The sequence below is a fragment of the Euleptes europaea genome, chromosome 8 (genome assembly GCF_029931775.1).
Source record: "Euleptes europaea isolate rEulEur1 chromosome 8, rEulEur1.hap1, whole genome shotgun sequence".
Taxonomy (NCBI): domain Eukaryota; kingdom Metazoa; phylum Chordata; class Lepidosauria; order Squamata; family Sphaerodactylidae; genus Euleptes; species Euleptes europaea.
Genome location: NC_079319.1, coordinates 43,718,172 through 43,730,372, shown reverse-complemented (window position 1 = coordinate 43,730,372; position 12,201 = coordinate 43,718,172). Strand labels below are relative to the sequence as shown.

General features: G+C 43.3%; 1 protein-coding gene across 1 annotated transcript; it reads left to right on the top strand.

Annotated features, from left to right (window-relative positions):
- The first annotated feature begins 428 nt into the window (after positions 1 to 428).
- MRPL15 (mitochondrial ribosomal protein L15) lies at positions 429 to 9,973 on the top strand. The gene is made up of 5 exons (XM_056854331.1): positions 429 to 545; positions 2,183 to 2,340; positions 3,069 to 3,234; positions 6,924 to 7,047; positions 9,619 to 9,973. Exons 1-5 carry the CDS (start codon positions 429 to 431, stop codon positions 9,954 to 9,956), a joined length of 903 nt encoding a protein of 300 aa, XP_056710309.1. The 3' UTR covers positions 9,957 to 9,973.
- Positions 9,974 to 12,201: the final 2,228 nt, after the last annotated feature.

Sequence of the window (12,201 nt, the reverse complement as noted above, 5' to 3'; positions counted from 1 at the left end):
ATTGCATGAATTATGTCCATCAACTCGCCCCTCCCAACCTAGAGATCAGCTGAATGCAGCCGCGGCTTGAGCCCTGTTGAGTTGCATGCGGGCACTGCACTCTAGTAATAGACTTCTCTGGTCTTTAAAGACTACTAACTTCTTGTTTTAACTTGCGCGATCTACAGTTCATTTAGGGCGCCACAAGCCTCCTGCTTGTTTCCTTTGCAACAGACGCACAGGGCAGCCCTAAAGCCACTCAGCTGGCCGACCGCCTCAACCCAGTAGACCGTTTCAGGCGCCGGGCCTTAAAGGACTGCCGCTCTAGAATCTGCTCTCTATGGTTGAAGCCCGCCTGGCCTGCTGCGCGTGCGCAGTGCACACTAGTTCTGTCCGGCGCAGCGTCTCCTCGCTGCCGTCGCCCTCCGGTCTTGCCGGCTCCGCTAGCGATGGCGGCGGCGTCTGGTGCTGGCGGTAGCAACAGAATCAAGGCCTTAGAGCTGCTGCGCTCCTTGCCCAGGGTCAGCCTCATCAACCTGCGACCTAATGATGGCGCCAGGCAACGGGTGAGTTGACCTCCGTGCTGTAGGGCAGCTCCGCGCCTGCGTCCGTCCTCCGGGGCCGCTGTGGTAAGGCCTGGCCTCCGTGTTGACGGCTCCAGAGGCCGTCGGTGTCCTAGAGCGACCTTTTCCAGCTCCTCCTCTTCGTGCCTTTCTGCGGGTTACTAGCTTTTCTTAGAAACAGGGTTCTTGTGGTGAGACAGCAAGGTAGACTTCCCCTGACTATGGAAGATCCACTGATTTAGCAATTGGTAATAATCTCTTTTCCTTTCTGTAAATGTATTGAAAAGTATTAGGACAGCAAGGGAATAGCTTGTTGCTGGGCAGGATATCTCTGTGTGTGTATGTCTGCGTGCTAAGGAATTGGGGCAAGAGTCATGGAGGGTTACAGTAAACCATAACAAGAACTGGGTGAAACTGTTACTCTATGTCTGTAGTGCTATCAGCTTCACCCTGAATGTTGATGGGTTGTCACATCTTGAATTTGGATAAATATCTCTCCCTCAGTACAATCGGGGCTCAGAGATTTCTGCCCATTAGGGCCTCTGAGTCAGCAGCTGCAAATAAACTTTTCTTGAAATAACGATCTCAGGTCTCTCTCTCCCCCCACGAACCCTTGTTTACCACATCAGTGGCACTAACCTGTGCACGAGGCTGTTGCATACTTGTTAAAGATGTAAAAGGAAAGGTAGCCAGATCAGCCTTGTTTTGTACCATTCGATGGCCTTCCCTCCTTTCGGTTCATAAAATATTTTAGAGTCCGTTATAATATTTCAAGGATGTCTCGACTTCTCTCTGGTCTTCAGTGCCCATATATTGGTTCTTTTCTTCAGCTACGCTAACGCAAAGAATCCTGTGGCATTTTAAAAGGTAATCTCTTTGATACAGTGCAAGTTGTTCTAATAAAGAGCCTTCTTTGATACAAAAGGAGAAATTCCACCCCCACTCACCTGCTCCTTGTTTGCATAGCCATTTGCAATCACCGGTTGCATAGCCAGCGTGCAGCTTGAGGGGATTCTTCGCGGCGGGGGCAGAGCAAACACCAAACATTTGCAGGGCAATTCAACCTGGAACGCGCTGCTAATTACCAAGCATAAATAGTTATGCTGTCTGATTGGCAGTACAGTGGAGACAATAATCAGGGGAGACCTCATGCTCTTTTTTACATTGTATTTTTTCTCCTGCTCTCCCTGATCACTGTGCTCAGTGTTCAAATGCCTGTGGGATTCAGGGGTGTCTGTGTCCTTTCCCCTGTCAAGAAAAGACAGAAAGATTATGTCTGAATGTTCCCATATAATGCCTTTCTTATACTGTTAAGGCTGCTCATTTTTTTGCTTAGGCTTCCGTGTTACACAAAGAGAACATCAGTGTGAGAGGTATTCACAAGGGTATTGGATAATACCAAATGTACACCTGTTGCATATGCTTACAACAAGAGATGTGTAGTTTTTTCCTTTAACATTTTCAAACCAATATGAAGTAGGTGTTATTGAATAAATGGTAACCTGTCTGAAGGCTGGTTATTTGCCCATTTTAGTGGGTCAGATACCTGCAGGGAGGTAGGTTAGTCAAGGCATCCAGCGGACATCCTGAGGGAGTGAGCAGCCTTATGTAACAACTGATGTAAGATTATTGCTTTTTAGGAAAAGCGACGTGGACGTGGGTTAACTGGAGGCAGAAAAAGTGGCCGAGGTCACAAAGGACAGAGGCAAAGAGGAACCCGGCCTCGGTTAGGCTTTGAAGGAGGTCAGACTCCATTTTATCTGGTTATTCCAAAATATGGCTACAATGAAGGACATAGGTAAGTTTGTGATTATGCTGGGTGAAATGTCTTTTGTGGATTGCATTTTCCATAGTCCAGATTAATATTTCACATGCTGAAATGCCTTTTTTCGTTTTGATCCATGGGTCACATTGCCAATTTTAAATTCACTAGAGGGGTTATTTAAAAATGCATGCCGTTACGCAGCCACACATCACTACAGATATGTGTATTTATTTGTAAACACATGCACTAATTCTTATGCATGCAGTTATTTAAAAAGTATGCTTCAACCTGGCTCAAATAAGAAAGGAATCATTTTTGTTATTATATTAAAACAGTGTCTTCTACATGTAACGAGAAGGTATTTAAAATTGTTGGGGGTTTTGCAACATTTGAGGCAAACAGAAGGGAAATACTGTGTAAAAACACTGCTACTTATCAAAAGTTAGGGAAAGGGGGGACTAAGAGTTCTCCCCAGTTTTTGCCCCTGTCTGAAGTTGCAGGATGGGGAGGAACATCTGTCTTCCATGCCATTTTATCAGTTTTTAATCATTGGAAGATAAGTTACTACAAAACCCCTCTTTGCTCCAAATACTTTTTGGTCAGTATTCCGAGTTAGACTAATTTCAGTGGTACATAATTTCCTGCTGGTCCGCATATTTGGGACAGTAGCTTCAGCATACAGTCCAGCAGGAGTGCTCTTGCGCAGCTGCATTGGATTGGCATTCTGAAACCTGTATACTCTTCTTTAATCTTTTCTCCAGCCGCCGGCGCCAGTATGAGCCCCTCAGTCTCAAAAAATTGCAGTATCTGATTGACTTGGGTAGACTTGATCCCACACAACCTTTGGATTTGACACAGCTTGTTAATGCCAGAGGTGTAACAATACAGCCACTCAAAAGAGATTACGGTGTACAACTGGTGGAAGAGGTAAGTTTGGCATGTATGATATTCTGTGGTATTTAGTTTTGAAAATGCAGATGTGTGATTTAGTTCTGAGTGATTCAGAGTTGTCATTTAAAAAGTGCAATTTGTTTTAGAATTATGATACATAAATTAAGTGAGTCCACTAGAGGGCACTATTAACTAATTAAAATTTGGGAGTGGTCAGTTGTTTTATATAAGCAACTGCTGGGAGAGATTGAATTCAAATAAAAAAAGTAATTATATTATTGGCAACATAGACTGAAAAGTGCAGAAAATATAAACAACCAGAGGAAGTTTTTAATTGTATTGCAGTTGTGACTGATTGGAGTTCTTGATACAAGTGTCAAGTCTTATTGAGTTCTTGATACAAGTGTCAAGTCTTATTGACATGTTTCAAGTAACACTTGGAGATTCCAAAAGTGAATGTAATAAAAAAAGAATTCATAAGAGCCAATTGTTCAAATAATAAAGATCCCAATACTGACCTTGCAGCTATTCCTAATGAAAGCTAATGTTGCATCCTGTCAGTCTGACGAAGTGGTGTGAGTGTTTAATAGAGATGTTAAATTTCCTGAAAGCTTGAAGTAACAGAATTGTTTTTAAGAAAAACATTTTTAAGAACAATTGAAATATATGCAATACTTCCTGTCAAACCTAACCATCTTGTGCTGATTGAACAATATAAAATGCATCATTTATAGATTAGTAAGCATATCAAATTGTACTATTTAGCATATTTATGAAATTTGAAAGTATAAAAATGTGCATTTTTGTATAGAAAAGTAGAAAGTAAATGCAGTACTTAAGAGTTGCAAAGCTCTGCACCATATGCTACTGCAGCACACATATCTTTAATTTTTGCCATCTGAGAGGTAAGAAAAAATAAACTTTGAAGATAGGAAACAAATTTTGTATTAAAGAAAATAAAATATAGTAGTTGGACAGAAACTCTTATAGAGTTACAATAGGGAGGGCTGCCATCATATTTGGATATTAACTTTATGAAAACCCTTGACTATGTAATAATGATAATACATTATTTCATAGTCCAGTGTTTTCATTAAACATATTGTAGCTTATTAATTCTTGCCAAATTATTCCATTTAAATAAAATCTTGAAAATATTGTGTAGATCTACAGCAAAAGAAGTTTATTCCCGAATAAGAGAAAATCTCATAGGAACTTACTTTCAGTGTTCCCCTAAATGCCCTAATTTTTCTATTGAAAAAAATTAAAAAGGCCTGGGGGGGAAATGGGGGGAGAGTCTGAGTTTTTCTGGCTTTTTCCCCCTCAGGCCATCGCATCTTCTAGTGTTTAAAAATCAACATGCTAATGTATTTTACGGTATTCTATATGTTAATCATTAAGTTCTGTTACAACAGCCTGTTAAACAGCAGCGTGTAGTATTCTAATTCTGGGGGGACACCAGGGGTGCTTCTACCATTGAAAGCAGCCACATACCTGCGGAACATTGTCTATAGAAGCCCAGAAGTATGCATGCCTGATCTTGCCCAAAGTGTCCTCAGGCCAAGCTTTAGGAACTTCTCTGCTGCTTCTTAAGCAAGTAGGTATGCTGTTTTTTAGTTCCTCTGAAGCTCTATGTGGTATCAGAGATGCCCCCTGAGTTGGGCAAGGGCAGGGTTGGTGGCAGCCACAGTGTTGCTGACTAATTTTGTAAACCCCTGCAATTGTGAAAAAGCTTTGAGGCTTTTCAGAGGAGCTGAGTTTCAGTCGCTGCCTGCTGCTCAACTTCTATAAGAAAATTGCCATTATTAGAAGTTTCTATATCTGTGTTGTGCCTTTAAGTCAGGGGTGTCCAAACTTTTTTCAAAGAGAGCCAGATTTGATGAAGTGAACATGCGTGAGGGCCAACCATTTTGCCAAACATTTTTAATTAAATGCAAATTAACTATTTTATGCAAAGTTTATTGCAAATGGCATACTTATTATGCCCATAACCACAGACTGCACCACAAAAACCATGGCTACATTCCTTCCTTTCCCCAAAGCCCCTTTCAGCTCACCGGACGCCCCCCAGCTTCTAAATCTCCAACCTTCCTTCTGTAGGGAGGGAGCAGGAACTCTTCCTCCCCCGTCCCCCACTCATGTGCCCCTCTGGGATTGTCATCTCTCTTCCTTCAACCATGCCGGGGGTATTCTGTCCTCCCTTCATCTGAGCCAGGAAATAAACTGGTTTTCATTCTCATGAAGTCCAAGATTCAAACACTCTGACATCTCCCGTGCAGGGAGGAATGTGGAGTTTTTCTCCCCATGAGAGCCAGTGTGGTGTAGTGGTTAAGAGCGGTGGGGTCTGATCTGGAGAACCGGGTCTGATTCCCCCACTCCTCCACATGAGCGGTGGAGGCTAATCTGGTGAGCTGGATTTGTTTCTCCCACTCCTACACACGAAGCCAGCTGGGTGACCTTGGGCTAGTCACAGCTCTCTTAGCCTTACCTACCTCACAGGGTATCTGTTGTGGGGAGGGGAAGGAGAGGGCGATTGTAAGCCACCCTTAAGTGGTAGAGAAAGTGGGCATATAAAAACCAACTCTTCTCTTCTTCTTTCCTTCTGACCTCTTTGCTCTCTGCTTGGGGCTTTGACCTCTGGAATGAACACGGGTGTCCTCTGCAGACTCGGCCCCGTCTGAACGCTCCTCATTTCCAAACACGATACATGCCAGGAGTCATTTATTTTCATTTATTTTCCCCATCCCTTCTTTCGAAGCATCCCTTCTTTCGAAGCTTGCCTTGGAGAGAACCTGCTGGGGGTCTGACTCCAAACACTCTCCGCCCCCAAATCCAGCCCCCTCTCCCCCCTGCCTTTCATTGACTCACAATCCCCCCACTCGACCCATCCAGTGTCTCCTCTCCTCCCTCCCACCCACCCTGCAAATCTGGATCCCTTGCGAGGCCTCCGCAATGCAGGGAAGGGGCTGCATCTCCCCCCCAACCCCATACTTCTGCAGAGAGGAAGGAGGAAAGAGGAGAGCCAGACGGAGCAGCCCCCCCCCCCACTCCCAGGCTTTTCGGTGTTTGTGTGTGTGTTGGGGGGTGTCTTTCCTCTCCCGGATTGGGGCCAGCCTCTGATCTCCCTTGCATTTCCCTTCCCCGCCCCCCCCCCGCCACCTTTCCTACCCTCGAGTCCCCCCCAACCCATCCTCAGGATCCCCCTTGACCCACTCGGGAGGAGCTGCTGCTGCTTTTCCATGCGTCAGAACAACAAAGGCCGCGTCCCCATGCGCGGGCTCTGGGTAAGAAGGAAGTGGCCTCTATAGGGTTTAAGACTCGCTGGCCTTCATTTCGGGGTGGTGGGGCTGAGACAGCCAATCGAGGCGACCCTCCACCCAAGTGTCGCCCCCTCGGTCGGGGATGCAAAGCACAGGCACAGCCCCCACGCATCCCCTTTTCTCTCTCTGCAAAACAGGCTGGGGGGCCGTATCAAACCGGCCCAGGGGCTGCAATTGGCCCCCGGGCCGGACTTTGGACATGACTGCTTTAAGTGATAGTGCCTTTTCCCTATTTGTTTCTTCTTTTTTAAAGAAGTGTGATGTGTATAACTCTTCTTCTGGATAAATTGTAATGGTTATTATTCATAGGTCTTGTGAAAAACCTTTGTACTGCATGCTGTGGAGTGTGATAGCTAAAGAAGTAGATATTAATGTGTCGTAATTACTATTCAATTGACTTTGTAGGGTGCTGATACCTTTGCAGCAAAAATAAATATTGAGGTACAGATGGCTTCTGAGCTGGCCATTGCAGCAGTTGAAAAAAATGGGGGTGTTATTACTACAGCCTTCTATGATCCAAGGAGTTTGGGTAAGAATTTTCTCTTGGAACTTACATTTATATCACATCCTTTTCATTAGCATCAAAGCCAGTTGTTTGATGGTTTTTGAGGGCAAGACTTTCTTTTTTCCAAAAGAAGAAGAAAAATTTCTACCATTTGATCCATTGACAAATTCTTTGATGTCAAGTACATAAAGGTTTTTGTGCAGACAGCCAGGTAATCATGTTGTTTTATTGCTTCTCCCATGGGCAGAAACACATCTATAAATAGAATTTCTTCTGCCCGATAACCTTATCAACAAACAAGGTCCTAAAGAAGTTGTTTCATGGCACATAGTGAAATTACTTCCTGTGTTGTTTTCCTCCTGACAGCCTTTCATTTACTGAAATAAGACACATTTCTGACTCATGAGAATACCATTGAACCCAGTTTTCTGGGGCTCCATAATAGAAAGTCACCTGATTCTTTTCCTCCAGACTGTTAAAATTCTCACTGTGGGAAAGAGGTGTGTTCCTGCCCACTGACAGAGAAATTATGCAGGAAAATTCACTAGAGTGGATATACTGCCTGTGTCCATGTTCAAGGTGTACTTATTATTTATTCATGTTTATTAGAACATTTATATCCTGCCTCCCCATGGTTCAAAGTAGCTTACAATAATAATTAGAAACATTTTCTGTTAAAAACCAAAAATAAAATTGCAAACCCTAAATCTCCCCCCCAAAAAAAAGATTCCTGCTGTTCAATACCTCTCAAAAGCCCTGGCAAACAGACAGGTTTTGCAGCACCTCCCGAAGATCTCCAAGGAGAGGGCCTCCCTCACATCTTCTGGGAGCGCATTCCATGGAACTGGAGCCATGATGGGAAAAGCCTGGGCTCTGATCAATGCCCGATGGGGGACCCTAAGTGGTGGGATAATCAATAGATGGCTACCTGATGACCATAGCTGATGCACAGTGACATCTGGAAGGAGACAGTCCTTCAAATATTGAGCTAACTCACAGGAGCAGGACACATTTTCTCATATTTTTAGCTTTAATTTTTTTATTATTATGCACCAAGCACCATCACTGAAACTTGTACCTCTAAAACTTGCATGTGTGGAAATGTGTTGCCTCATGGTCATAATTAATGGGGGAGCATATCTAGACATTTCTTAAGGCAAGTGGGTGGACCTGAGACTTGATTGATACACTTTCCACTTTTGCTGGAGCTCTAGGTTCTGCCAGGTGCAAGATGGCTCTCTCAGGGCCTCCCAGAGGGCGGCACCAGTCAGTCACTTGCTGCACCTTATAAAGCCCATCAGGGAATTTACAAGTATACAAATTCATATCTGAGTTACAACATCAGGCTCTAAAAATGCTATGAAACTGCAATGTATACTGCTTTACATAGAACGTACATCAACATTTTATATTGAGAGATAAATAATGATCACTTCAATTTTTCCAACTACAATTTGTGTCAGCATTCTTATTTGCGACTTCAATAGAACTGAGCAGCTACAAACTGGCTGACTAGAGTAGTGACTATCACAAAGGGAGGCATCCAGCCATTGCAAGGAAGGGAATTTCCTAGAAAACAAAATGGAGAAGAAAGACTGAGAGCTACACTTAACTGAGGGAGCCCTGGGCTATAAGACTTTCTGTGGCTCCTTTCTGAGGACTGTTAGGAGATCTATCATGACCCAGCCAGGGATCTACCACCCTGCCTAAAGGTGTGGCTGAACCAGCTCATTTAGGAATTTAAAGGTCACACTGGATGTATTGAATACTTATGAGGGCATGCAAGATTGCGGACAGCTGATGTATCTGCCAAATACACATCCTTGGTCAAATCCTGGAAATCTAGGAGCAATACAAGGTGCAGGAGCACTGCCATGTTATGAATCTGTTCTATAAGGAGGTTTGTGACCCTTTGCAGAACAGGCATGTCCACAATTTCCATATCAACCGTCCCACCCACTGTCAACAGCTATGCCTTATTGGGATTTAATTTCAGTTTATTCACCCTCATCTGTTCCATTTCCAACTTCAGGCATTTTGGCCATTTTTTTTCCCTCTGCAGAAAAGACACATGACCCCATTTCCTGTAATTGCTGCTGTCAGATGCCAGTCAAATACACCACTCTGTCATAATCTAAAAATAAAAGAATTGCAAAGGCAATGGGCCCAAATGAGTCAATCATCTTCTTTTCCTGGCTTATTGTGAACACTAGTCTCTTAGATTTAGCCACAACATTTCTAATACTGGTGGTAGTATATTGTTGGAAAAACATTTTTTATGGTTCATCTTTTGCACGGTGTAATCAGAAATACTGGGGTGGATCGCACCCCATCCTGCCACTCCACTGAGCGATGTTTATCTATTAAAATATTTATACCGCATCATTCCTTCTGGCTCAACTTTGAAGCCTTCCTCCAAATTAAGTGGGTCTTGCACTGCAGGAAGAGCCACTTCAATTGGAGGAAGGCTACTTAGAGGATGGTTGGATGCGCCCCACTGTAGCTGTGTTTTTCACATCCCTCAGAGAAATGGGATTACTGATGCACAGTACCTAATTCTGTATCTCCCCTGTTTTGTGTTTGTTTTGCACCCAGATGTTCTTTGCAAGCCAGTGCCATTCTTCCTGCGAGGCCAGCCTATTCCAAAGCGCATGCTTCCTCCTGAAGATCTCGTCCGTTACTATACAGATCCGACTAATCGTGGGTACTTGGCAGATCCATTAAAGATTCCAGAAGCCAGGCTGGAACTTTCCAAGAAATATGGTTATGTCCTACCAGATATTACAAAAGATGAACTCTTCGAAATGCTGAGCAGACGCAAGGACCCGAGGCAGATTTTCTTTGGCCTTGCTCCAGGCTGGGTGGTAAACATGTCAGAAAAGAAAATTCTGAAACCAACAGATGAGAAGTTGCTAAAATACTACAGCTCATGAATGCTTAAAATGAAAAAGGCTAGGTTTTACAGGGATTCTTATAAATAATTAAAACTTGTATCTCTGTTTTCTGATTAGTCAATACAAATAAAATGGTAAATCATCAGCCATAATGGTTCTTCTTTTTGGTTGTCTGTATTAAATAGTACCCTTAGTTCTTCCAATGTGAGATGCATTTATCCTTAATTTAGTAGGCTTTTTGTGTAGTGAATTGCATCATCTGCAATTTCCCCTTAACTTTGTCTACCTTTTTTTCCTTCCTATGTCTCCCATGATATGTATAAAGTGGTAATCTCTGCTGCAATATATGTTTGGCACACTGTTCTTTCCAGTTTTGAGGCAACATCGCTTGTATCAGCTTTGCTATCCTGCTTCTTATTGCCACCTGGTCTATTGTCTTTACCACGGCAGTGTTTTCTGAAGCTGGAAAACAATCTCTAGTGCTGTCCCAGTTCCTTCTATTTACTCGTTTTTGCTGTGTGGCTTTGGATGGCTTGTCAGCTGTTGCAGTACAAAGCAGAATATGGTGTAGAAGATTGGAGACAATGTTTTATAATTTCCCCCACCTATCTGAATTCATGACTCTGGTACTTGAGCCATGGGGGTAGAAAAAGTAGAACACTGTAACTTCTTATCCCTGGAAAAATCATTCCCAGGGTCATGGGCTGTAAGTGGAGAAATGACCAGGTTATGAGAGCTGAACTCCATTGAATTAATAAGGTAATAAATCAACTTCTGCCAAATGCCCTCATAATAGCCGCACCTATGGAAGACATGGTCAATCTTTTCAATTTCTCCTGCCCCACAGGGGCATTCCCACAATGCTCTAGGGAGCTTCCTAAATTTCCCCTCCAATAATGCTGAGGGTAAAGCTGATCCTCGGGTGGGGTTAAAGCTCTCTGCTTATTAAGCTCTAGAGCAGGTACTCAGCTGGGACCAGTCAGTAGCGAGTTCTAATGGGGGCTAGGTAAGCAGGTGAGCTCCTAAGCTCCGTTTGTCTTTCTATATCACGTATCCTTTGCTTCACTAAGGACATTGCTTGCTTACAACTTGAGCTGTAAGAGATTGGGGGAGAAGCCAAGCTTTTCCATTCTTTTAATAGTCTGTGTCCACCATCTAGATTTAAACTGTTCCAGCCTAAGCAAAGGTAAAAATCCTTCTTGAGACCTCATGAGCCATAGAGGGGCTGGAGTGAGGAAGGACGAGGTGAAATTGCGGTTTCTACAAGAGCAGTTCTGCTCAGTGGCGGATCTACTACGAAACTAATCCCAGAGGGGCCCTGAAGCAACTTTTTTTAATGAGTGAATCTATTAGGGAATGAACCAATATCTGTCATAAAACAATCCAACTGAAAAAGATAACAGCAGTTACTCAGACCTCATTGCTGGTTGGGAAGGGGCCCCATAACAGTTCTAGCTTCAGGGTCCCAAAGATGTAGGTCCACCCCAGTTCTGTTTGTACTCCCTCATACCAGTCCACTTGGCTATTCCACGTGGGTCCCCACAACCCCGAGTATGATCTTTGCAGGAGTTAGAAGAAGCTGCGGGAATAGAGAGGAATGTGGGGAAACTGTGCCTTCTGTGCATGGGTGATTGGGTCCAGGAATTCCTGTATCTCCAATATATATGAAAACAGCCAAGGTCTAAATTTGTGAGACATAGTTTAGTCATACCTGGCTAATTGCTATTAGGCATCAATAGTATTAAATGGGTTTCAAAAGCATAGTAAGCCATCTACTTCATCGGTAATTGGAATGTACTAGAGTCAAAGGCCAGAATTCAGGAACGAGTCTGGCGCACCCTTAGGAATTTTATGAAATGCAGTTAAATATAACTTATTCCATCTATCATATCACTTACAAATTACATCCTTGTTCATGCAAGCTGATCCCCAGCATAAAGGGCCACTTCACACTTGGGTGTTTCTGATTGATTGGTTTGATGTTATGTACAGGTATTAAATGAGAACGCAAGGGCATTGTGTTAAGTTGATAGATAGATTGTGTTAGCCTTTTGATAATCAGATATGAGGGATATTCAAAGTACTCTGAAGTGAAAACTGAAAAATCGCTCCCCCACTTCTTTCTTGAATGCTATGAAGAGGCACATGCCAAATGATAAATGCATCCCTCTCTTGTAATTAACACAATATTTTTGGTGCTCTGGTGCCTGTAGCTGCTGAAAGAACTGAACTGGATTGCTTTAGACAATCTCCGCTCTTCCCTTCCTTCTCTCACTTCCATCAT

Coding starts and splice junctions, on each gene's coding strand:
- MRPL15 (XM_056854331.1), top strand. CDS start 429: ATGGCGGCGGCGTCTGGTGCTGGCGGTAGCAACAGAATCAAGGCCTTA. Junction 2,341..3,068: donor GGCTACAATGAAGGACATAG/GTAAGTTTGTGA, acceptor TCTTTTCTCCAG/CCGCCGGCGCCAGTATGAGC. Junction 3,235..6,923: donor GTGTACAACTGGTGGAAGAG/GTAAGTTTGGCA, acceptor TTGACTTTGTAG/GGTGCTGATACCTTTGCAGC.